Source organism: Borostomias antarcticus (assembly GCF_949987555.1).
Source record: "Borostomias antarcticus genome assembly, contig: scaffold_205, whole genome shotgun sequence".
NCBI lineage: Eukaryota > Metazoa > Chordata > Actinopteri > Stomiiformes > Stomiidae > Borostomias > Borostomias antarcticus.
Genome location: NW_028176030.1, coordinates 94 through 27638, shown reverse-complemented (window position 1 = coordinate 27638; position 27545 = coordinate 94). Strand labels below are relative to the sequence as shown.

The following is a 27545-nucleotide window of genomic DNA, read 5'->3' as shown; positions in this document are numbered from 1 at the left end:
TTCCATTCAGCCGATGTGATTAGGGTGTTCCCTGTTAGTTACATTTACTGCAACTTCGACAGGCTTTTTGAGGTTTTCAAGGGGTCTGGAGCTTTCGAAGGCTCTTTCGTTGCAGGTTGTGTGACCTTGGCAGTCAACTTATCTGCTACTGGAACACAGATGTATAATAACAACTTTTCATGCGTACTATGTGTTCTGGAAAAGTACAAACTGCTGACATTCAGTTCTAATCACGCTATGGAAAAGTACAAAGTGTACAGCAGTATTGAAGCATAACTAGGCCTAAATAGACAGGCCTTGTATTAAACAACTATAATAGCACTTTATCAAAAATACCTTTCACAGAACTCTGCAGGATCTTGACACACACCCACTTGGTGGTTGATTCTGAAATGAAAATGAGAATTACAGGGTCAAGTCACACACACACACACACACACACACACACACACACACACAACCACAGACAATAATAAAGAAAACGACAGAGTTTGTCTAACGTGGAACACAGACGTTTTGAAATAGCGCGCAAACTTGCGTTAGCATTGAGAGAGTTGTGGACCAACTTGAAAGTAGGCTATATCATTGTTGAAACATCAGGCATTCATGATACAACAATTAATGACCACTATTATGTTAATATTTACCTGTAAACGGGTCACCGATGCTGGTGAAGCTCTGTGGTTCACTTTGTGGCGATAGAATTATTCCTGGTCCCCTCCAATACAACAATACGAACATGAGGGAATGATTTGTCACAAATGTCATTATTTCGGGAACACAAAAGACAAAGCAGGGGATCTACCCGCGCGTAGCTGCATATCTCAATGAATGCTTTTTTACTTTTTGGCAGTTACTTTTCTTTGAACGAGAGAATATTATTATATTAACGCCAAATTCAGGATACTCATGGCGGCACCTGGGTTGTTATGAACGGAACGCTGCTAGGATGCTAGAAGAGCCTAAGATAGCCAGCGTATGGCAACAGTCTCTCCCCAGGCTAGAAATAAGACGGACGACCGCTTGAGCTCACTACGTCTAGCCTACTACACTGAGCTCACTACGTCTAGCCTACTACACTGAGCTCACTACGTCTAGCCTACTACACTGAGCTCACTACGTCTAGCCTACTACGCTGAGCTCACTACGTCTAGCCTACTACGCTGAGCTCACTACGTCTAGCCTACTACACTGAGCTCACTACGTCTAGCCTACTACACTGTCAGACCTGTAGCTAAAAGTGCCAAGTGATTTACAGTGATTTTAGAACTCACCTGTGACTCACAAAGTTGGTCGTTTTGTCAAAAGAGCCTTGTAAACCGTGACGTCACAGAGTGCCCCTGTGACGTGGGCCAGGAAGTGTATAAAAGCCAGAGAGGAGGAGGAGGATGAGCCAGAGAGAGAGGGAGAAGAGAGGGAGGAGGAGGAGCCAGAGAGAGAGGAGGAGGAGGAGAGAGAGAGAGAGGAGGAGGAGCCAGAGAGGAGGAGGAGGAGCCAGAGAGAGAGGGAGGAGGAGAGAGAGGAGGAGGAGGAGAGAGAGAGAGAGGAGGAGGAGCCAGAGAGAGAGGAGGAGGAGGAGGAGCCAGAGAGAGAGGAGGAGGAAGAGGAGCCAGAGAGAGAAGAGGAGGCGGGCGGGCGGGCCCGCCTCCTCTCTCTCTGGCTCCTCCTCCTCCTCTCTCTCTCTGGCTCCTCCTCCTCCTCTCTCTCTGGCTCCTCCTCCTCCTCTCTCTCTGGCATATCGCATTAATAAGTGCTTTATAATGAATAATAAACAGTGAATGCGCTAATATACATGTAATAAGCACTGCAGCAGCTAGTTAGTGTTAATAAGTGTAAGTGAAGTGTTACAGTAAGGGCCAACAACATTATATTACACTCAACCTAATATAATAAGGTACATACAGTAGCCTACATAATTATAATAAAGTCCATGTTTGTGCCGATTATCCATAGTCCATTGTTCCATGCCTGGGAGAAATGTTTGGAGCATGGCTTAAATGACGCACCTCTCTCGCTCTGTAGTTATTGCAAAGAAAATTTATTTGTTGTTCCAATAGTCCATAGCATTCCATATTCATCCAAAAAATAAACTTACAAAACCCAATGTTCAGATACGGAGAGTGTGGTCAAATTACGGTGTTGAACCACACTACTCTCTTTCACCTTGGCACCCTAATTCAACTTCCCCTTGTCCTATATAGCCACACCCCTTGACCTCTCTATCCTGTCCTCGGGAATCCAACTCAAAAGGCCATTAGGCACATGAAACAAAACAAACAATAACACAAAACCATCACTCATCCAAGGCCATACCTCAAAACATAAACCATAAATATTCAACGAAAATGGCTGTAACAGTCCATGTTCCATTGTTTTCAAATAACCTGATAGACCATTGAACACATTCCTGGTAATACTTTAGAAAATACTGTACAATTATGAAAAAGAGAAGCTTCTGATCTGTGATTGAAATATTTTATTAATGACTGTTTTCAGTTATTGCATTGTCAAAACACTGAGCTCAATTTGTCAAAACACTGAGCTCTTTGACTACAACATGACTAGAATGGACATATCAAATCATTGTGTTAACATGTTAAGCAGGGGACATAAGCGCTCCTTTTTATTTACATTAGGTATCCAAAGAGTCGCTGTCTTGAAAAGAACATGCCGAGCAGCACAATGAGGATCAAAGACAGTTGTGATTCCGTCTCATGATGTATTGTTGGCCATAAATTACACTGACACGTTTCAAGCCTTTGTCAAAGCATGTCTTTGGGTGTAGGGTGCCGCCTAATATAGATGAAATAAGTGACAGATGTTATCTATCACAAGTAAGACAACTCAATCACTCAATCAATCACTCATACAATCAATTGGTCACTCCAACAATACTGGCATGCATGCAGTATGAAAAATGTACTCTCTTCACTTAAAAACCTCTTTTGATGAAGACATGGGGAACACATTAGATGTGTCTATGTACAGTACAAGTGTTAGAAAGGGGAATACCCCTCTTTACAGTGCAATACTATAGGGATCAGTGCATCAGTAGTACAGTTGTACGTTTGTAACCATAGTGACTGACCTCTCATGGCAGACAGGCCTCAACACTGACTACACTGACCCCCTCCCCCCTGCACCTCCGAGCCCCGAACTCACATCCTGTCATTGTCACAACAAGCCCCTCTCCTGGAGTGACACAGAGGGGGTCAGAGTCTTTGGAACTCTGCAGGATCTTGACACACACACTTGGTGGCTGATTCTGAAATGAAAAATGAGAATTACAGGGTCAAGTCACACACACACACACGCACACACACACACACACACACACACACACACACACACAACCACAGACAAGTAAGGTAGTCAAACACAGTGAGGTCTAAAATAGGATACTCCACTCGATACATAACTACAGTACACAGGGTCCCATTCTGGCCCTCGTTTTGAGCTGTACAGTATTGGTTTACCTTGAGCATGTGGGAACCTTTTCTGGGGCCCCGGCCTCAGACATACTGGACCAGACTCTGGGTGTAGGGGTGGGATATGGCTTGGGTCTGTAGGGGTGGGATATGGCTTGGGTCTGTAGGGGTGGGATATGGCTTGGGTCTGTAGGGGTGGGATACGGCTTGGGTCACATCCATACCCACCTCATTGACCCGGTTGATGAACTTCAGGCATGTGTTTGACCATTTGAATGTGAAGTACATTTCAGTCATGAAATAAGAGTTCCCCTTTAAGCCAGAGAAAATGGATGAAATAAAACAGCAATTTTACGATTACCTGGTTATTTTTAATGTGCACATGAGCCAGCAGCCAACTTGTAGTTGATATAAGTCGGTATTAGCTATGATATTATTATGGTATTAGAATGAAATCAATGACAATATCCCTGGTCACATCACTTCATGCAAGTAACATTAACGGTAATGTTAAATAAACAATAAATTAATATTGAGATGAAGGACCAATAATAAAGAAAACGTGGAACACAAACAGAAGTTTTTAAATTAGCGCGCAAACTTGCGTATTGAGAGAGTTGTGGATCAATCATTATTAAAACATCAGCCATTCATGATCAGCCAATTAATGACCACTATTGTGTTAATATTTACCTGTAAACGGGTCACCGATGCTGGTGAAGCTTTGTGGTTCTTTGTGGTGGTGATAGAATTATTCCTGGTCCCCTCCAATACAACAATACGAACATGAGGGAATGATTTGTCACAAATGCAATGCCCATATCCCGCCACTAGAGGCGCGATACCAACTTTCCGCTTGACCAATGTGTGTCGTTACTCTGGTATTATGGCAACTTCTTTCCTCGTGGCTAGAAACAAGACGGATGACCGCTTACGGCTCACTGCGTCTAGTACACTGTCAGAAATGTAACCAAAAGTGCCAATCAAGTGATTTTAGAACTCAACTGTGACTCACAAAGATAGTTTTGTCAAAAGAGCCTTGTAAATCGTGACGTCACAGAGCGCCCTTGTGACGTCGGCCAGGAGGAGTATAAAAGCCAGAGAGCCCCGGAGAGAGGGAGAGTTGAGGAGGAGGAGCCAGAGAGAGAGGGAGAGGAGGAGGAGAGAGAGAGGAGGAGGAGCCAGAGAGAGAGAGGAGTAGCCAGAGAGAGAGGAGGAGGAAGAGCCAGAGAGAGAGTGGAGGAGGAGGAAGAGCCTCCTCCTCCTCTCTCTCTCTCTCCTCCTCCCTCTCTCTCTGGCTCCTCCTCCTCCTCCTCTCTCTCTGGCTCCTCCTCCTCTCTCTCTGGCTCTTCCTCCTCCTCCACTCTCTCTCTGGCTCCTCCTCCTCCTCTCTCTCTCTGGCTCATCCTCCTCCTCCTCCTCTCTCTCTCTGGCTCCTCCTCCTCCTCTCTCTCTCCTCCTCTATACCATATCACCCCTATCCTACCATACCACCCCTATCCTACCATACCACCCCTATCCTACCATACCACCCCTATCCTACCATATCACCCCTATCCTACCATACCACCCCTATCCTACCATATCACCCCTATCCTACCATACCACCCCTATCCTACCATACCACCCCTATCCTACCATACCACCCCTATCCTACCATATCACCCCTATCCTACCATACCACCCCTATCCTACCATATCACCCCTATCCTACCATACCACCCCTATCCTACCATATCACCCCTATCCTACCATACCACCCCTATCCTACCATACCACCCCTATCCTACCATATCACCCCTATCCTACCATATCACCCCTATCCTACCATACCACCCCTATCCTACCATATCACCCCTATCCTACCATATCACCCCTATCCTACCATATCACCCCTATCCTACCATACCACCCCTATCCTACCATACCACCCCTATCCTACCATATCACCCCTATCCTACCATATCACCCCTATCCTACCATATCACCCCTATCATACCATATCACCCCTATCCTACCATACCACCCCTATCCTACCATATCACCCCTATCCTACCATACCACCCCTATCCTACCATATCACCCCTATCCTACCATACCACCCCTATCCTACCATATCACCCCTATCCTACCATACCACCCCTATCCTACCATATCACCCCTATCCTACTATACCACCCCTATCCTACCATATCACCCCTATCCTACCATACCACCCCTATCCTACCATATCACCCCTATCCTACTATACCACCCCTATCCTACCATATCACCCCTATCCTACTATACCACCCCTATCCTACCATATCACCCCTATCCTACCATACCACCCCTATCCTACCATATCACCCCTATCCTACCATACCACCCCTATCCTACCATACCACCCCTATCCTACCATATCACCCCTATCCTACCATATCACCCCTATCCTACCATATCACCCCTATCCTACCATACCACCCCTATCCTACCATATCACCCCTATCCTACCATATCACCCCTATCCTACTATACCACCCCTACCCTACCATATCACCCCTATCCTACCATATCACCCCTATCCTACCATATCACCCCTATCCTACCATATCACCCCTATCCTACCATATCACCCCTATCCTGCCATATCACCTCCTGAAATTAGACGGGTGGATGTCGTGAGATTTTTGGCCTAAAAACGTAGGTACCTGTTGTCGTCATTGCACGTGACCTACCGTTTTCCAGGAAGTAAGAAATTATAATATAATTTCTACTACTTTGTTTGATATAAGATTACAACAAAAGTAGAATTTTGTCATTTTTTTTGGCATACATCGTTGAATAGGTGAACACTATGACCAATTATGTGAACCAAAATGGGACAGAATGCTTTTTTCCTTTCTGTGCGACTTTAATGTAGTTACAGATTTGGCTGTCGCCTAGTCATTCTCTAGCCTATATTATTACAGTCGAGACGTATTAAATGTGCCCTTCTATTCACTATAGATTATGCAACATTCTATTTCAAATGCTTTGAGAAGAAATATGAATCACACGATGGTTTGCTACACATTTTTCCTGGACATGTTGAAATATTTGTGTAACAAAGTGTGGGTCACATTCAAAGAAAAAGTCAAACACTATTACCGGGTGCTGCTATGGAGGGTAAACTGTCTACCACTGCACTACTACCAACAGTGAATGCTACACAAAACAAAGTTGATCCGGTGACCAATATCAATATATATATATATCAATATATATATATCAATAACAAAATAATATCAATAACAAATCAATGTTATGAAACCAAAATCCCATCTACAAACGTGACGCGTGTGACGTCAGTGTACGCATGCGCAGCAAGTCCTGGCGGATAAACCTGGATTCTTCATCCCGCAAACTACTTAGTTTACCACAGACTGTCCACTTTAGGACGGTGCCGTCACAAGTTCTCAAATATTGTTTTGAATTATCCACAAATTATGAACATATAAAGTCGTTGGCTGGTGAATAACGTCTGCTAGCTAGCTTATGTAGCCCATGAACTGAACGGGAGAGGTTTTGAGGTGAACCAGCTGTCAGTTTCCTGAGTTGCTCATTGACCGTTGGTCGGGTTTGCTCGCTCGAGCCCGGTTCCTTTCATAACTTTTCCGTTAAATCACACTCTCTATATCCTCTATATCACTGAGAGTCTCTATATCCTCTATATCACTGAGTCTCTATATCCTCTATATCACTGAGTCTCTATATCCTCTATATCACTGAGAGTCTATATCCTCTATATCACTGAGTCTCTATATCCTCTATATCACTGAGTCTCTATATCCTCTATATCACTGAGTGACTCTTTATCCTCTATATCACTGAGAGTCTCTATATCCTCTATATCACTGAGAGTCTCTATATCCTCTATATCACTGAGAGTCTCTATATCCTCTATATCACTGAGAGTCTCTATATCCTCTATATCACTGAGAGTGACTCTCTATATCCTCTATATCACTGAGTCTCTATATCCTCTATATCACTGAGTCTCTATATTCTCTATATCACTGAGAGTCTCTATATCCTCTATATCACTGAGAGTGACTCTCTATATCCTCTATATCACTGAGTCTCTATATCCTCTATATCACTGAGAGTCTCTATATCCTCTATATCACTGAGAGTCTCTATATCCTCTATATCACTGAGAGTCTCTATATCCTCTATATCACTGAGAGTCTCTATATCCTCTATATCACTGAGAGTCTCTATATCCTCTATATCACTGAGAGTCTCTATATCCTCTATATCACTGAGAGTCTCTATATCCTCTATATCACTGAGAGTGACTCTCTATATCCTCTATATCACTGTCTCTATATCCTCTATATTACTGAGTCTATATATCCTCTATATCACTGAGAGTCTCTATATCCTCTATATCACTGAGAGTGACTCTATATCCTCTATATCACTGAGAGTGACTCTCTATATCCTCTATATCACTGAGAGTCTCTATATCCTCTATATCACTGAGAATGACTCTATATCCTCTATATCACTGAGAGTGACTCTATATCCTCTATATCACTGAGAGTCTCTATATCCTCTATATCACTGAGAGACGAGCTACGGACACAGCACACGCAGGCCTCGGTTTGGAAACAATGAGGTCTGGTTATGTGGTGCCTCGGAGTGAGGCTAGCTAGCTAGCTCTGAGTGAGAGTGAGGCTAGCTAGCTCTGAGTGAGAGTGAGGCTAGCTAGCTCTGAGTGAGAGTGAGGCTAGCTAGCTCTGAGTGTGAGTGAGGCTAGCTAGCTCTGAGTGAGAGTGAGGCTAGCTAGCTCTGAGTGTGAGTGAGGCTAGCTAGCTCTGAGTGAGAGTGAGGCTAGCTAGCTCTGAGTGTGAGTGAGGCTAGCTAGCTCTGAGTGTGAGTGAGGCTAGCTAGCTCTGAGTGTGAGTGAGTGTGTGTGTGTGTGTGTGTGTGTGTGTGTGTGTGTGTGTGTGTGTGTGTGTGTGTGTGTGTGTGTGTGTGTGTAGCTAGCTCTGAGACTGGCAGTTGGAGCGGAGCCTGGCTGTGAGCAGAGCTGCTTGTGGAGGTATGATAGCCCAGCCTAGCTAACTATGATAGCCCAGCCTAGCTAACTATGATAGCCCAGCCTAGCTAACTATGATAGCCCAGCCTAGCTAACTATCTGATAGCCCAGCCTAGCTAACTATCTGATAGCCCAGCCTAGCTAACTATCTGATAGCCCAGCCTAGCTAACTATATGATAGCCCAGCCTAGCTAACTATCTGATAGCCCAGCCTAGCTAACTATCTGATAGCCCAGCCTAGCTAACTATCTGATAGCCCAGCCTAGCTAACCCTACTCGCCTAGCCTGCTACGGGCTCTAGTAGAGGACATGTTGCTAAACTAAAGAGATCCCCTTTGAAAACTTTGTATTCAAAACTAGAAGACTAGAAGCTAACTTTAGCCAATCTACAACCAGGAATACGTAGTTGGCTAGCTAGCTAGTTTGCTATCAACTTCATGAGTTTTTATGATGGATAGCTAACGTTAGCTAACAAGTTGATGGCAAGCTAGCTGAGACTAGCTCAGTTGGCTAGCTAGGAAATAACACATCATGTTGTTGTTGATTGGAAGTAAGTAACGTTAGTCTTCCTCCAGCTGAGTGACTGCAGGTAAGTAGCTAGTAGCTCATGTTGGCTCTGGTCTACAGAGCCCCAGATCAAAAGTTAGATATAGCTAGTCTTAGTCTAAGTTAGATAGAGCTAGTCTTAGTCTATATATATCGTAGTACAAAGTTTTTTTGTGTTTTTTTTTTAGCAAACAAACGTTAAATGATCTGGGGGTTAGCTAGCCAGCTACACCTGCCCTATAGGGAGCTAACATAGCTGCCTCGTACATTGATTTAGTGCAACCTTTATCAACCTTTATCAACCACTCTCACTCTCACTTGGGTGAATGATTTTATTATTTATACGATTTCGAACATCAGTTCTTATATCATAGTTTTTACTCACCAAGTTTGGTGACCCAGCTAACTCTGGAGTTAATGGACATGTCTAGTCATGTCAGTTAATGTTATTGTTGTAGATGGCTAACTCACTAGTTATTAAACTTGCTAGTAGCTTAAAGTAGTTGCTAACAACCCCCCCTTCTGTCCACCCCCCACCTTTAGGACGCCAGCGTGGTCAGCTGGCAGGATGAAGGTGCTCCATACTGATACCTGTAACCCACCCATGGTGCCACTCACTACCGGGCTGGACCAGGCCGCGCCGGGCCAAACAGCTAACCACACTGGACACTCGCTCCTCTTCCACAGCCCAGACTGTGTCCCAGACCTGGGCCCGGCCCCGCAGCAGAGGAGCGCTGTCGTCCACATAGTGTCATCCTCCGACCCCAAATGGCACAGCACTGAATGTGACCCGACGACAACGGAAGGCCTCAGCAACGGGACCTGCCGTCCGGAGAACGTCATAGCGTCGTCTCACTGTAACAGCACTACTACTGACCTCGCGCTGAGCGACGACGGCGCACCTGAGATCTCCAGTGACCTCTGCCTGCCGGAGGTCTGCATCTCCTCCAACACCGTGGTGGAGGAGGAGGACTTCAGCTACGAGGTCCAGCAGGCCTACCGGATCTTCAGCAGCTTCCTCCTGGAGAAGCACAAAGGCATCACCACCCTGTTCCTGGACCCCATCGGCCCGGAGGACCAGAGCGAGGTGGGGCTCCGGGTCAGAGGTCAACAGCAGGCCAGGAGGTCGATGTGCCTGAGGAGGATGGAGGAGAAGTTCGTGGGCCGGGAGTATCAGACCATCACAGAGTTTGTGGCGGACTTCAGGTTGATGCTGGAGAACTGTTACAGGCACCACGGCGTCGACCACTGGGTCTCCAAACAAGCCCAGAAGCTGGAGATCATGCTGGAGCAGAAACTCACTCTGCTGTCTAGGTGAGCAAGCAGCACAGGCCACAGATCGAAATCACCGGTCGGATTGACACATTTCCATTCATTCATTGTTGACCAACATTCGTTAGTGGACTCAAACGATTCATTAGATTTGAATATTGACAAGGATGAAATATCAGTTTTTGATTGATTTCATTAAAACTTTCATTCATTAATTGTTGACTAACATACTTTAATTCATTGACTTGCATGATTATTTCTGAGTGTGTGTACATTGTTGCTGTTTCACTGCCTGAACATATAATGAGGGATTGATTGATTATTAAAGGGGGACAATTTACCCTCAAGCAATTAACCATCAACGAGTTTCATTGCTCATTCAATCTCATCGGTGCCCTCGTCTCCCACCCGTCCAATCAGGACACTGCGAGAGAGGACCACCCTGCCAATGACCTCCCAGGGTCGTTTCGGGGCGGAGGATGAGCGGGGGCCGGCCCCTGGAGGGACGTCGACCAGGAGGAGGTCTGCGCCACGCAGCCTGGCTACCATCACCGTCGGTGGGCATGAGTCCATCATGGTGCAGGCCCTGCGTCTGGAGGAGCAGCAGAGAGCCAAGGACGAGAGACGGTGAGATTCTATGTTTTTTAATTAGGTGAAATAGAGTCATCGTGCTTTTTCCTTCTGGGGTTGATTATTTATTTCCAGGCTGCACCTCTTCTCAATAATGGTTGATTATTGAATGACATTTTGTCATGTTGATGTTTTTGTGTGCACTTAATGACTGAAAGAATCTCAAAATAATATAACACATTATTGTACACAAAACAGAACACCGTCACTTGGTGTTACAAGATTCAATATGTAGACAGGTGTGGCTGGTGTACCAGGTGCAAGTTACGAGAGGTAGAATCAAATATGATGTTACACAGAATAAAACGACCAGGGAGCATATTCCAGTGTGTGGGTGTTTTATTTGATTATTATTATTTATTTTTATTATTATTATTAATTATTATTTATATGAAATATGAGCCGTGTTTTGAGTGGATATGTGAAAGTTCTGATGGAAGACTCTTCATGTCATCCTCTGGTTCTCTGTCCCTACAGGCAGCGAGAGCTGGAGAAGAAGGAGGCGGAGGAGACGTCGGCGAAGGAGGTGGAGGAGTGGGAGCGCGAGCTCCTCTCCCAGGCCGCCCCCTGGCCCGTGGACACCATGTGGGAGCTGCCCGCCATCGGTCACTTCCTGTGCCTGGCCCAGACCGCCCTCAACCTGCCGGAGATCGTGTTCTTGGAGCTGGAGCGTTGTCTCCTCATGCCCCGCTGCAGCTCCCTCCTGGCCAAGATCATGAGCTCCCTGCTGTGCCCCCCGCCGAGGAGGCCCACCCTGCACCGCCGCCCCGCCCTCCCCTACCGCCGCTGGGAGGCGGAGCTCCGGCAAAAGGTGCTGTGCTGGTACCAGGCCGTGGGGTCGGCGGAGAACCAGGGGGCGCGGGCAGAGCAGCTGGGCCTGGGCCAGCAGGTATGTAAGGCACGCACGGCAGACTCAACTTCTGTTGTCTTGCACTCTTGTGTTTTATGACCGGCTCAGTGGCCTGGGGGTTAGAGTGTCCGCCCTGAGATTGGGAGGGTGAGGGTTCGATCCCCGGCCGAGTCATACCAAAGACTATCGTAAATAGTTACAGTAAAAATTTAAATCAAGCTTCCTCACGCTAAGGAATCAGGAGATGGGCTCCAACCCCATGGGCCTCTCTCCAGAACCACTGCTTCTCAAGGCTTACTTGTATTTCATCTATTGCATTTTCTATTCGATTCTATTCTCGATTCTATTCTGTCTATATCATTTTGTGCTATTCTGACTCTCCTATCCTGAATGTTCTTTTCTATAACATTCAGTTCTCTCCTAGGGTGCGTTCGTAAATGCGCTCGGAGAATCTGCTCTGGTTTCAACGTCATAGAGCGCTCTGAAATCAGTTCATTTATGAGCGGTCAGATCGCTTGGGAAAACCGTCTTTTCAGTCGGAGCGTCCAGTCCGTGCTCTGAGTGCTCCCAGAATCCCGCGCTCTGAGTGCTCCCAGAATCCCGCGCTCTGAGTGCTCCCAGAATCCCGCGCTCCCAGAATCCCGCGCTCTGTGTGCTCCCAGAATCCCGCGCTCTGAATGTTGGAACGGCGCCACTCACAGCGCTCTGAATTTCCCCAGAACGACCAGAGAGCATTCTGGGAGCACTCCAAGTGCATCTACGAACGCCCCCTAAATCTCCTCCCGTGTCCCGTCCTCCTGCGTCACTTCCTGTTCCGCTGTGCCGCGTTCTCCCGCAGGTGTTCGGGCGTCTGGGGGAGGAGAGTCCGCTGGAGGACACGCCCTTCCACCTGCTCCCCTTCGTCCAGCGGGCGTGGCTGCTGAAGGCGCTGTGCGACCACGTGTACCAGACCCAGAAGGAGGTGCAGGACGCCGTGCTGGGTCAACCCATCCACGAGTGTCGCGAGTCGGTCCTGGGCTACGACGGCCAGGAGAACGCCTACATCCACTTCCCGCACTTCTGCGGCGCCGACCTGCGCATCTACCGGCAGAGTCCCAGCCTCCCCCCGGAGGTCCCGCTGCCCGCGCTCCTGGTGCGCCGGGTGGAGCGCGTGGCGGGGGAGGAGGAGGATGAGGAGGAGGAGTCGCCGGACGAGCGGCGGGAAGGGGAGCGGGAGGAGGAGGAGGAGGAGGAGATGGAGGAAGGGGCGAGTTGTCATCGCCTGGTCCCCGGGGGAAGCGAGGAGCGCGGAGTAGAAGGGGGAGAGGTCAGGGGGGAGAACGGGGCGGTCAGCGGCGTGGGCGTGGACGGGCGGTTCCTCCACACCTGGGGCCTGAAGGAGGAGGAGGAGTCGTCGTCGTCCGACGAGGGAGAGATGAAGGAGGACTGCAAGCCGATCACGAGGAGGAGTAGCCTCCGTGCTTCTGCCGGCCAATCGCAGTCCAGGGAGATTGTCAGCTCCGTGGGGAGGAGGAGGAGGGGGAGGAGCGTGAAGGAGGAGCCTCTGTCCGAGGAGGAAGTGAAACCCAGACGTCGGGCGAAACAGGAAGTAAAGAGCGAGTCATGTGACCCGCGTCTGAGCGTGGGGGAGCACAGCTACACGGGGAGGTCGCCGGCGAGGTCGGCTGCCTCACCCGCCAGACAGACGAAGGGGGAGGGACCCTCTGAGGGCACAACGGGCTGTCCGGAATGTTCCTCTGGCTCTGGGACCGGTTCTGGCTCTGGGTCAGAGCAGCACTGCCGCCGTCCCTCAGTTGGGCTGAGACGGCCCTCTTCCGGGTCGGGGTCGGGTTCGGGGTCGGGGTCCAGCCAGGAGAGGCCCTCAGAGGGAGGGAAGACGGACAGGATACGGACAAAAAAAAAGAAGAGGAAGAAAAAGTGCTTGCGGGAGCCGTGTGGGGCGTTGGGGGGAGGAGGAGGAGGAGGAGAGGGGGGGGGGAGGGCGGAGAAAAGCGCCATGAACTCCCTGAAGAGACCTGCTGCCTGCTCTGGGAGGAAGGAGAGGACAAAGAGACACACACCGGGTGAGGAGGGGCGGTGTTGATGGAGGGGGTTGGGTGGGGGGGTGAGGGGTGAGGAGGGGGTTGGGTGGGGGGGTGAGTAGGGTGAGGGTGAGGAGGGGGTTGGGTGGGGGGGTGAGTAGGGTGAGGGTGAGGAGGGGGTTGGGTGGGGGGGTGAGGGGTGAGTAGGGTGAGGGGTGAGTAGGGTGAGGGTGAGGGGTGAGTAGGGTGAGGGTGAGGAGGGGGTTGGGTGGGGGTGAGGAGGGGGTTGGGTGGGGGGGTGAGGAGGGGGTTGGGTGGGGGTGAGGAGGGGGTTGGGTGGGGGGGTGAGGGGTGAGGAGGGGGTTGGGTGGGGGGGTGAGGGGTGAGTAGGGTGGGGGTGAGGAGGGGGTTGGGTGGGGGTGAGGAGGGGGTTGGGTGGGGGGGTGAGGAGGGGGTTGGGTGGGGGGGTGAGGGGTGAGTAGGGTGAGGGTGAGGAGGGGGTTGGGTGGGGGGGTGAGGAGGGGGTTGGGTGGGGGGGTGAGGAGGGGGTTGGGTGGGGGGGTGAGGGGTGAGTAGGGTGAGGGTGAGGAGGGGGTTGGGTGGGGGGGTGAGTAGGGTGAGGGTGAGGAGGGGGTTGGGTGGGGGTGAGGAGGGGGTTGGGTGGGGGGGTGAGGAGGGGGTTGGGTGGGGGTGAGGAGGGGGTTGGGTGGGGGGGTGAGGAGGGGGTTGGGTGGGGGGGTGAGGGGTGAGTAGGGTGGGGGTGAGGAGGGGGTTGGGTGGGGGTGAGGAGGGGGTTGGGTGAGGAGGGGGTTGGGTGGGGGGGTGAGGGGTGAGTAGGGTGGGGGTGAGGAGGGGGTTGGGTGAGGAGGGGGTTGGGTGGGGGTGAGGAGGGGGTTGGGTGGGGGGGTGAGTAGGGTGAGGGTGAGGAGGGGGTTGGGTGGGGGGGTGAGGAGGGGGTTGGGTGGGGGGGTGAGTAGGGTGAGGGTGAGGAGGGGGTTGGGTGGGGGGGTGAGGAGGGGGTTGGGTGGGGGGGTGAGTAGGGTGAGGGTGAGGAGGGGGTTGGGTTGGGGGGTGAGTAGGGTGAGGGTGAGGAGGGGGTTGGGTGGGGGGGTGAGGAGGGGGTTGGGTGGGGGGGTGAGTAGGGTGGGGGTGAGGAGGGGGTTGGGTGGGGGGGTGAGGAGGGGGTTGGGTGGGGGGGTGAGTAGGGGGTTGGGTGGGGGGGTGAGGAGGGGGTTGGGTGGGGGGGTGAGGGGTGAGTAGGGTGAGGGTGAGGAGGGGGTTGGGTGGGGGGGTGAGTAGGGTGAGGGTGAGGAGGGGGTTGGGTGGGGGTGAGGAGGGGGTTGGGTGGGGGTGAGGAGGGGGTTGGGTGGGGGGGTGAGGAGGGGGTTGGGTGGGGGGGTGAGGGGTGAGTAGGGTGGGGGTGAGGAGGGGGTTGGGTGGGGGGGTGAGGGGTGAGGGGGGGGGGGGGGGGGGGGGTGACAGGTGACAGGTAAATGAAAACATTTAGGAGCACAGAAAGAAATTTAGGAGCGCGACGGAAAATTTGAAATAACACATTTTGATTAGCAGCACACAAATTAGGCCTCCTGCCAACAACAATAAACAATAATAACCTGCTCACCATAGGAGCTCCCATCCTCTCCTACTATACTATTCCCACACACTTCATCAGGTGCATTGGTCCTAATGAAGACTATGGCCCAATCCCAATACCCCCCCTTAGCCCTAGCCTGTGGCCCCACCCCTACTACCCTACGTTCACGCGTAGGGTAGTGTGTCCCATTCCTTTTAGCTTCTAGGGCTAGGGGGCATATCGAGGGCTAGTGGATGTTCAAACAGCCCTCCAAAACCAGGGTTTTCAGATGCTGATTTGAAACCGAGGGGTAGATGAAAACTCACGCAATGCTTTGTGAACCGAGGCAGTGATATGAAACATAGCTGCCGGTGCCGTGAAAAAATGTAGGAAGAAAGCCCAATATCTTCACATATAATCATTCAAAAATGGTAAAATCCGTGGAAAAGCTTAGTTTAATGTAGATGCAAAGGAACATGTCATTGGATCGTTATGACATGCGTTTCGATGTCAACAGCATTTCATTGCATTTTGATGTGGATCCAGGTACTGGTAGGCTACGGTGCAACGTTGAATCTAATCTAATCAATAGAACTTTGTGTAAACAACGATTTTTGAGTGACTCGACTCCCCCCGGGCCTCACCGAATTCCTCTCCCTCCTTGGTTCCACTTTGCCGGGCAAAATACGATTGAATGAGCTTCATTTTCTTCTTTTTGTTAATGTTACTGACAGGGGCATTCAGCGTCTGCACAGTTGTTTTTGAGGGAGGGCAGCTGAGCTGTCGTCGTGCGTCATCACGAGAGTTCTGCACGTTGCAGGTTGCAGTCGTGGGACAAAAAAAATAAACTAGAAAGTACATTTCCTGGAGAAAATGTGAGGTGGGCTAGCTGCTGCAGCTGTATGTAACAGATACTGCTAGAACTACCACGGACCGGGCAATCTCCATGCACCCACCGGCGAAGACCGTGTGTCTCTAGCCCAATCAGGGACTGAGTTGTGGGGCCTGTGGTGTGGACAGTGGTGTGGTGCTGAGACTCCGCCCCCTCAGGTCAGAGCCAGTCGGGGACAGTATAGTGACCTCTGGGCAATTTCCATGCATCCACCATTGAAGACTGTGTCTCTCTAGCCCACTCGGGCTGAAAAGTGGGTTCTGTGGCGTGAATAGTGGCGTGGTGGCGAGGCTCCGCCCCTTTTGGTCATAACCAGTCAGGGACGGTGTACTCCTCTCCGGGCTACCCACCGCCCCCCACCAGTGAAGATCATGTGTCTCTATTCCACTTTGGCTGAGTTCTGTGCTACCACATTAGTTATAAAAGGGTGCCTGTATCTTTAAGAGAGGCTGCACATGCACACAAATTCAAAAAAAGCAACAGCTGCCAACACTCTAATCCCAACTGACACTCTGATCCTAGACATGGTCCGCTTCAGACAGCTCTATCGCGAAAACTATAAATGTTACAACTTATATATTGACACCATAGGAATCCTGAGAACTTGCAGAACATTTCTATGTATAATATGTCAGTAGAGCTTAAACACTGTAGGCATGGCAACAAGTTAGATAAAGGGTCAAAATGCAAAATTAGCAGCTCAAAAGATAGTGCAGCACCATATGTTTCAATGGGGAGCGCAGTTGCCGAACAAATTGTCACACCTCAGTACGGGTGAGAAGTGTGAGGGGTGAGGAGGGGGTAGGGGGGGTGAGGGGGTAGGGGGGGAGTGAGGGGTGGGTAGTGTGAGGGGTGAGGAGGGGGTAGGGGGGGATGAGGAGGGGGTAGGGGGGGAGTGAGGGGTGAGTAGTGTGAGGGGTGAGGAGGGGGTAGGGGGGGAGTGAGGGGTGAGTAGTGTGAGGGGTGCGGAGGGGGTAGGGGGGGAGTGAGGGGTGAGTAGTGTGAGGGGTGCGAAGGGGGGTTGGGTGGGGGGGGTGAGCGGTGAGGAGGGGGTAATGGGGGGGTAGGGGGGGAGTGAGGGGTGAGTAGTGTGAGGGGTGCGGAGGGGGGTTGGGTGGGGGGGGTGAGCGGTGAGGAGGGGGTAATGGGGGGGTAGGGGGGGATGAGGGGTGAGTAGTGTGAGGGGTGCGGAGGGGGTAATGGGGGGGTAGGGGGGGATGAGGGGTGAGTAGTGTGAGGGGTGAGGAGGGGGTAATGGGGGGGTAGGGGGGGATGAGGGGTGAGTAGTGTGAGGGGTGAGGAGGGGGTAGGGGGGGATGAGGGGTGAGTAGTGTGAGGGGTGAGGAGGGGGTAATGGGGGGGTGAGGAGGGGGTAGGGGGAGTGGGGTGAGGAGGGGGTAGGGGGAGTGGGGTGAGGAGGGGGTAGGGGGAGTGGGGTGAGGAGGGGGTAGGGGGAGTGGGGTGAGGGGTGAGGAGGGGGTAGGGGGAGTGGGGTGAGGGGGTGAGTAGCAGGTGAATATACTACTGAGACACAGAAGATGCTGTTGAATCATTGCATGAATCGTTGTATCTTAAACTCTCTGAACACTAAAGCTTGAGATATTTCCTCTGTTCTCTTCCCCGTTAGGAACAGAAGTGGAACCCCAGAAACCGTCTCCAAAGAAAACAAAGCCTCCGTTTCCTGTAGAACCAGCGTTTAAGGTAATCTTTATATTCATGGTACTGAATGTTTGACATCTTTATGTTTATGGAAATCTTTGTTTTTGTGTGTGGCTGTAAGCCAGAGCACCATAGATAGCATTTGTCTGGTTGTCACCCCCCCCCCCCCCCCCCTCCCTCCCTGGGGGATGTACAGTCTGTTTTGCAGATGAATTAACTGTGTCAAACTGATTGTAGAAACTAGGTGACCAATTAAGTGACCAATTACAAGTCCCATTGATATACTAGACTTGTGCTTACTGTCATGTTTCTCTGTGTGTGCAACTCTGTGTTTTGTTTTCTGCTCCTCCTGTTCTCGGTCCCACTCCCAGTTGAGATGGTAATGTTTTCAAAAAGCCGGAGCGCTCTTTGAAAGACCCCGTATTCAACCCTAATAACCCTAACCCCGTATTCAGCGCTTTATACAACCCTAATAACCCTAACCCCGTATTCAGCGCTTTCCTCCAGGCAGCCGCCAACGCTCTATCCTCATTGGTTCACTTGAAAAAGGGCACAGGCGCTCAGAAATGCGCGCTTTCACGGCCAAACATGTCATATTGTATAACCTTTAGATTAACCCAGTAGTGTTTATTTTCCGACTAGCAGATCGCCTACTTGGGTACTCGAGTACTCGGTTAACCGTGCACATCCCTAGTGGATACAGTTATAATTAATATAGTTTAAAGCATTTTAATAAATATGAGTATTTTGATTTGTCATTTGTGTTTGTCACTGGATGTTGTAGAAGTTATGGGAAAGTGTGGTTACCTGGTGGTGCTATGTCAGTTATTGAATTCATGTGCAGTAATTGAACATTTGAAATACTCCTGTTTTGAAATTATACCTACAGTATAGGTGTCTCAGTAATTACCCATTATATATTAGGCTATACTATTCATGCATTTACCAGGTAAATGTTTAGTAACTGGGGGACTATGAAAGTAAGGGTTACCCAAAACATTTTCAGAGTTAGCAATATAAATCCATAAGCCTAGGGCCAATGGGCCTAGGATATAGACAATAAACTATCGGTGGAATGGTGGTGGAGCAACAGCGGGAACCTTTTGGATTACTAGCGGACCGCTACTAGGTCCCTGACGCTAATAATCCACCAGAGGTCCGCTTGCCATTCCATGTGCAAATAGCCAGGAACCCGCCAGCAGATTCAACCGGAGGTCCGCCAGCTCGTCCATCAGGGACCCGCTGTAGGTCCACTAGCCTTGTGTTATCTGGGTTTATCACTAACCTTTGTCCAGAAACAGAAGTTGAACCAATTACAGCAAAATAGCTAAAGTTACAGGAATCATCAGTGTAACTGCTTTAGCCACTGACCGCTACCATTAATGTTATAGAAGCTGCTGCTAGTTGTTGTGAGCCCATGAGCTAACTGGCTATCCCACTCTTATTGTGCTGGATTAGCATTGGAAGCATTGGAACTGATGTGTCCAGGAGACAAGACCTATCTTAATATATCAGACATTTCATGTAATTTCAATTCACAGCTATTTCAGTGGCATGACTGGCTTCCGTCCTACCAGTCCTGAACAGAAACAAGCCAGCCACGCACATAAGCCAGGCTTGACCTGGTCTGGTTGTGGTTTTCATTCAAACTTCTCCTGTGGTCTAATTGAGGAATTAAGGTTCCTTCTGAATGTTCTTTGGGTTTGTTCATGTGTGAACCAGTAAGACTGTTAGTTGACATTGTGCTTGCTCTACTCTTCTAAATCCTCTCTTTCTCTCCCTCCATTTCTCTCTCCCTCACTCAATTTCTCTCACTTTCTCCCTCCACCCCTCCTCTTTCCATCTATCCATTTCTCTCCCTCCCTCCAACCTCCCTCTCAATCTCTACTACTTCCTCCATCCTTCCATCCATGTCTCTTGTCCCTCCCCCGTCCCCTCGATCTGTCCCCCGTCCCCTCGATCTGTCCCCTGTCCCCCGTCCCCTCGATCTGTCCCCTGTCCCCTCGATCTGTCCCCCGTCCCCTCGATCTGTCCCCCGTCCCCTCGATGTGTCCCCTGTCCCCCGTCCCCTCGATCTGTCCCCTGTCCCCTGTCCCCTCGATCTGTCCCCTGTCCCCCGTCCCCTCGATCTGTCCCCTGTCCCCTGTCCCCTCGATCTGTCCCCTGTCCCCTGTCCCCTCGATCTGTCCCCTGTCCCCCGTCCCCTCGATCTGTCCCCTGTCCCCTCGATCTGTCCCCCGTCCCCCGTCCCCTCGATCTGTCCCCTGTCCCCCGTCCCCTCGATCTGTCCCCCGTCCCCTCGATCTGTCCCCTGTCCCCTCGATCTGTCCCCTGTCCCCCGTCCCCTCGATCTGTCCCCCGTCCCCTCGATCTGTCCCCTGTCCCCCGTCCCCTCGATCTGTCCCCCGTCCCCTCGATCTGTCCCCTGTCCCCCGTCCCCTCGATCTGTCCCCTGTCCCCCGTCCCCTCGATCTGTCCCCTGTCCCCTCGATCTGTCCCCCGTCCCCTCGATCTGTCCCCTGTCCCCCGTCCCCTCGATCTGTCCCCCGTCCCCTCGATCTGTCCCCCGTCCCCTCGATCTGTCCCCTGTCCCCCGTCCCCTCGATCTGTCCCCTGTCCCCCGTCCCCTCGATCTGTCCCCTGTCCCCTCGATCTGTCCCCCGTCCCCTCGATCTGTCCCCCGTCCCCTCGATCTGTCCCCCGTCCCCTCGATCTGTCCCCCGTCCCCTCGATCTGTCCCCCGTCCCCTCGATCTGTCCCCCGTCCCCTCGATCTGTCCCCCGTCCCCTCGATCTGTCCCCCGTCCCCTCGATCTGTCCCCTGTCCCCTGTCCCCTCGATCTGTCCCCTGTCCCCCGTCCCCTCGATCTGTCCCCTGTCCCCTCGATCTGTCCCCCGTCCCCCGTCCCCTCGATCTGTCCCCTGTCCCCCGTCCCCTCGATCTGTCCCCTGTCCCCCGTCCCCTCGATCTGTCCCCCGTCCCCTCGATCTGTCCCCTGTCCCCTCGATCTGTCCCCTGTCCCCCGTCCCCTCGATCTGTCCCCCGTCCCCTCGATCTGTCCCCTGTCCCCCGTCCCCTCGATCTGTCCCCCGTCCCCTCGATCTGTCCCCTGTCCCCCGTCCCCTCGATCTGTCCCCTGTCCCCCGTCCCCTCGATCTGTCCCCCGTCCCCTCGATCTGTCCCCTGTCCCCTGTCCCCTCGATCTGTCCCCTGTCCCCCGTCCCCTCGATCTGTCCCCTGTCCCCTGTCTCTAGCTGGTGTGCACCAGTCTGCAGGAGTTGAGGGATCTGATCAGTAAGACTGAAGATGAGCTGGACGAGCTGGAGAGCACCAACAAGAGATGTGTTAGTGTGAGTCATATATACACTACTACACATCTGGTACACTACTACACATCTGGTATACACTACTACACATCTGGTACACTACTACACATCTGGTATACACTACTACACATCTGGTACACTACTACACATCTGGTATACAGTACTACACATCTGGTACACTACTACACATCTGGTATACACTACTACACATCTGGTACACTACTACACATCTGGTATACACTACTACACATCTGGTACACTACTACACATCTGGTATACAGTACTACACATCTGGTACACTACTACACATCTGGTATACACTACTACACATCTGGTACACTACTACACATCTGGTATACACTACTACACATCTGGTATACACTACTACACATCTGGTACACTACTACACATCTGGTACACACTACTACACATCTGGTACACACTACTACACATCTGGTACACACTACTACACATCTGGTGCACACTACTACACATCTGGTACACTACTACACATCTGGTACACACTACTACACATCTGGTATACACTACTACACGTCTGGTACACTACTACACATCTGGTACACACTACTACACATCTGGTACACACTACTACACATCTGGTACACTACTACACATCTGGTACACACTACTACACATCTGGTACACACTACTACACATCTGGTACACACTACTACACATCTGGTGCACACTACTACACATCTGGTACACACTACTACACATCTGGTACACTACTACACATCTGGTATACACTACTACACATCTGGTATACACTACTACACATCTGGTACACACTACTACACATCTGGTACACACTACTACACATCTGGTACACTACTACACATCTGGTATACACTACTACACATCTGGTACACTACTACACATCTGGTATACACTACTACACATCTGGTACACTACTACACATCTGGTATACACTACTACACATCTGGTACACTACTACACATCTGGTACACACTACTACACATCTGGTACACTACTACACATCTGGTACACACTACTACACATCTGGTACACACTACTACACATCTGGTACACACTTCTACACATCTGGTACACACTACTACACATCTGGTACACACTACTACACATCTGGTACACTACTACACATCTGGTACACTACTACACATCTGGTATACACTACTACACATCTGGTACACACTACTACACATCTGGTACACACTACTACACATCTGGTATACACTACTACACATCTGGTATACACTACTACACATCTGGTACACACTACTACACATCTGGTACACACTACTACACATCTGGTATACACTACTACACATCTGGTACACACTACTACACATCTGGTATACACTACTACACATCTGGTATACACTACTACACATCTGGTACACACTACTACACATCTGGTACACACTACTACACATCTGGTACACACTACTACACATCTGGTACACACTACTACACATCTGGTACACTACTACACATCTGGTATACACTACTACACATCTGGTACACACTACTACACATCTGGTACACACTACTACACATCTGGTACACTACTACACATCTGGTACACACTACTACACATCTGGTACACTACTACACATCTGGTATACACTACTACACATCTGGTACACACTACTACACATCTGGTACACACTACTACACATCTGGTACACTACTACACATCTGGTACACACTACTACACATCTGGTACACTACTACACATCTGGTATACACTACTACACATCTGCTAGTGTCAGTCATGTCCAGTTATACACTACTACAGATGTGTTATAGACTACTATACATCTGTTATACACTACTACAGATGTGTTATAGACTACTATACATCTGGTATACACTACTATAGATCTGTTAGTGTCAGTCATGTCCAGCTATAATATGATATATAATATTAATAATGTGTAGTGTTAGATAGGTGACCATGTCTGGCCCCCCTTCTGCTAGGGCTCTGTTCTACCAACATTGATTAAAGAAAGTAGAGCATTAAGTATATTTAACTTTCACGCTAGAGGATAGCTAAGCTAGGCCTGGTGTAGAGATGGGTCTAAGCTAGGCCTGGTGTAGAGATGGGTCTAGGCTAGGCCTGGTGTAGAGATGGGTCTAGGCTAGGCCTGGTGTAGAGATGGGTCTAGGCTAGGCCTGGTGTAGAGATGGGTCTAGGCTAGGCCTGGTGTAGAGATGGGTCTAAGCTAGGCCTGGTGTAGAGATGGGTCTAGGCTAGGCCTGGTGTAGAGATGGGTCTAGGCTAGGCCTGGTGTAGAGATGGGTCTGAGCTAGGCCTGGTGTAGAGATGGGTCTGAGCTAGGCCTGGTGTAGAGATGGGTCTAAGCTAGGCCTGGTGTAGAGATGGGTCTGAGCTAGGCCTGGTGTAGAGATGGGTCTAGTGTAGTGTGTGTGGTAGTGAACTGGGTCTAGTGTAGTGTGTGTGGTAGTGAACTGGGTCTAGTGTAGTGTGTGTGGTAGTTAGCTGGGTCTAGTGTAGTGTGTGTGGTAGTGAGCTGGGTCTAGTGTAGTGTGTGTGGTAGTGAGCTGGGTCTAGTGTAGTGTGTGTGGTAGTGAACTGGGTCTAGTGTAGTGTGTGTGGTAGTGAACTGGGTCTAGTGTAGTGTGTGTGGTAGTTAGCTGGGTCTAGTGTAGTGTGTGTGGTAGTGAGCTGGGTCTAGTGTAGTGTGTGTGGTAGTGAGCTGGGTCTAGTGTAGTGTGTGTGGTAGTGAGCTGGGTCTAGTGTAGTGTGTGTGGTAGTGAGCTGGGTCTAGTGTAGTGTGTGTGGTAGTGAGCTGGGTCTAGTGTAGTGTGTGTGGTAGTGAACTGGGTCTAGTGTAGTGTGTGTGGTAGTGAGCTGGGTCTAGTGTAGTGTGTGTGGTAGTGAGCTGGGTCTAGTGTAGTGTGTGTGGTAGTGAGCTGGGTCTAGTGTAGTGTGTGTGGTAGTGAGCTGGGTCTAGTGTAGTGTGTGTGGTAGTGAGCTGGGTCTAGTGTAGTGTGTGTGGTAGTGAGCTGGGTCTAGTGTAGTGTGTGTGGTAGTGAACTGGGTCTAGTGTAGTGTGTGTGGTAGTGAGCTGGGTCTAGTGTAGTGTGTGTGTGGTAGTGAACTGGGTCTAGTGTAGTGTGTGGTAGTGAGCTGGGTCTAGTGTAGTGTGTGTGGGGTAGTGAACTGGGTCTAGTGTAGTGTGTGTGGTAGTGAGCTGGGTCTAGTGTAGTGTGTGTGTGGTAGTGAGCTGGGTCTAGTGTAGTGTGTGTGGTAGTGAACTGGGTCTAGTGTAGTGTGTGTAGGAGGGGGGTGGGTCTAGTGTAGTGTGTGTGGTAGTGAGCTGGGTCTAGTGTAGTGTGTGTGGTAGTGAGCTGGGTCTAGTGTAGTGTGTGTGGTAGTGAGCTGGGTCTAGTGTAGTGTGTGTGGTAGTGAGCTGGGTCTAGTGTAGTGTGTGTGGTAGTGAACTGGGTCTAGTGTAGTGTGTGTGGTAGTGAGCTGGGTCTAGTGTAGTGTGTGTGGTAGTGAACTGGGTCTAGTGTAGTGTGTGTGGTAGTGAGCTGGGTCTAGTGTAGTGTGTGTGGTAGTGAGCTGGGTCTAGTGTAGTGTGTGTGGTAGTGAACTGGGTCTAGTGTAGTGTGTGTGGTAGTGAGCTGGGTCTAGTGTAGTGTGTGTGGTAGTGAACTGGGTCTAGTGTAGTGTGTGTGGTAGTGAGCTGGGTCTAGTGTAGTGTGTGTGGTAGTGAGCTGGGTCTAGTGTAGTGTGTGTGGTAGTGAATTGGGTCTAGTGTAGTGTGTGTGGTAGTGAGCTGGGTCTAGTGTAGTGTGGTGGTAGTGAGCTGGGTCTAGTGTAGTGTGTGTGGTAGTGAACTGGGTCTAGTGTAGTGTGTGTAGGAGGGGGGTGGGTCTAGTGTAGTGTGTGTGGTAGTGAACTGGGTCTAGTGTAGTGTGTGGTAGTGAGCTGGGTCTAGTGTAGTGTGTGTGGTAGTGAACTGGGTCTAGTGTAGTGTGTGTGGTAGTGAACTGGGTCTAGTGTAGTGTGTGTGGTAGTGAGCTGGGTCTAGTGTAGTGTGTGTGGTAGTGAACTGGGTCTAGTGTAGTGTGTGTGGTAGTGAACTGGGTCTAGTGTAGTGTGTGTGGTAGTGAGCTGGGTCTAGTGTAGTGTGTGTGGTAGTGAGCTGGGTCTAGTGTAGTGTGTGTGGTAGTGAGCTGGGTCTAGTGTAGTGTGTGGTAGTGAGCTGGGTCTAGTGTAGTGTGTGTGGTAGTGAGCTGGGTCTAGTGTAGTGTGTGTGGTAGTGAGCTGGGTCTAGTGTAGTGTGTGTGGTAGTGAACTGGGTCTAGTGTAGTGTGTGTAGGAGGGGGGTGGGTCTAGTATAGTGTGTGTGGTAGTGAGCTGGGTCTAGTGTAGTGTGTGTGGTAGTGAGCTGGGTCTAGTGTAGTGTGTGTGGTAGTGAGCTGGGTCTAGTGTAGTGTGTGTGGTAGTGAGCTGGGTCTAGTGTAGTGTGTGTGGTAGTGAACTGGGTCCAGTGTAGTGTGTGTGGTAGTGAACTGGGTCTAGTGTAGTGTGTGTGGTAGTGAGCTGGGTCTAGTGTAGTGTGTGTGGTAGTGAGCTGGGTCTAGTGTAGTGTGTGTGGTAGTGAACTGGGTCTAGTGTAGTGTGTGTGGTAGTGAGCTGGGTCTAGTGTAGTGTGTGTAGGAGGGGGGTGGGTCTAGTGTAGTGTGTGTGGTAGTGAGCTGGGTCTAGTGTAGTGTGTGTGGTAGTGAGCTGGGTCTAGTGTAGTGTGTGTGGTAGTGAGCTGGGTCTAGTGTAGTGTGTGTGGTAGTGAACTGGGTCTAGTATAGTGTGTGTGGTAGTGAACTGGGTCTAGTGTAGTGTGTGTGGTAGTGAGCTGGGTCTAGTGTAGTGTGTGTGGTAGTGAGCTGGGTCTAGTGTAGTGTGTGTGGTAGTGAGCTGGGTCTAGTGTAGTGTGTGTGGTAGTGAGCTGGGTCTAGTGTAGTGTGTGTGGTAGTGAACTGGGTCTAGTGTAGTGTGTGTAGGAGGGGGGTGGGTCTAGTATAGTGTGTGTGGTAGTGAACTGGGTCTAGTGTAGTGTGTGTGGTAGTGAGCTGGGTCTAGTGTAGTGTGTGTGGTAGTGAACTGGGTCTAGTGTAGTGTGTGTGGTAGTGAGCTGGGTCTAGTGTAGTGTGTGTAGGAGGGGGGTGGGTCTAGTGTAGTGTGTGTGGTAGTGAGCTGGGTCTAGTGTAGTGTGTGTGGTAGTGAGCTGGGTCTAGTGTAGTGTGTGTGGTAGTGAGCTGGGTCTAGTGTAGTGTGTGTGGTAGTGAGCTGGGTCTAGTGTAGTGTGTGTGGTAGTGAGCTGGGTCTAGTGTAGTGTGTGTGGTAGTGAGCTGGGTCTAGTGTAGTGTGTGTGGTAGTGAACTGTGCTTTAATGGCTCCAGGGTCGGTGGTTCTACAGGAAGGAGGCGGTGAAGGACCTCCACATCACCCTGATACGCCTCCTCAACGAGCTCTCTCCCTGGGAACCCAAACTGCTCAAGGCCTTCCACAGGAACAGGTGCACACACACACACACACACGCACACACACACACACACACATACACACACACACACACATATGGGGGGTGGAAAGTGCCACTTATTTGCTAACTGAGCAGACAAACGTGACGAACGTCCCCACGTGACCACGTGTGCTATTCACTAACGTAGCTAACCCAGCAAACGCTCGTCAGGGCCGGGGGTACTTGAGCACGTGTGCTATTCGCGTACGTAGCTAACGTCGCTACGTGAGCACTTGTGCTACAGTAGAACCCCACTCATCCGAACCCAACGGGACCGCAGGTCGTTCGTATCTCTGAAATGTCCGGATGACTGGAACATGTTAAAATGCACCAAATTCAATAAGTGGTATACTTGTTTCATATAGACTCATAATAGACCAATAAATACCCTTAATTACTTGTGAAAATGCATCAAAATTGCAATCAAATAGCCAACTAAACTCATATAGGCCAGTAGCCTATAATAAAATAACCGAATTTCCACTTGAGTGCGTGCTTTGATCAAATACAGTACTTTATTCTCAAATGAGGCTTACGCTGCATCGATAGGCTACTGTATTCGCAGAACAACATGGTATAGCCTAAAACAACCCAACATTAGAACAATTAGAGCAAATGATAATCAATAAATAAATAAATGAAATGAAAGACAAGTTGTCGTGTTTTAGGCTATTGTAGCCTAAAATAAAGTCTCTAAAATAACAGATGTAGACTAACGT

The 27545-nt window shown here is 50.2% G+C and overlaps 1 protein-coding gene across 1 annotated transcript; it reads left to right on the top strand.

The window, feature by feature from the left end:
• Positions 1-8377: 8377 nt before the first annotated feature.
• On the top strand, positions 8378-26820 carry LOC311328920 (putative bromodomain-containing protein 10; the record flags this gene model as incomplete). The annotated part of the gene is made up of 8 exons (XM_084462817.1): positions 8378-8496; positions 9583-10353; positions 10732-10938; positions 11419-11830; positions 12630-13854; positions 17905-17978; positions 21191-21286; positions 26705-26820. Coding segments are annotated over exons 2-8 (2876 nt in total), but the record flags the coding sequence as incomplete, so codon positions are not given.
• Between the last annotated feature and the right edge of the window lie 725 nt (positions 26821-27545).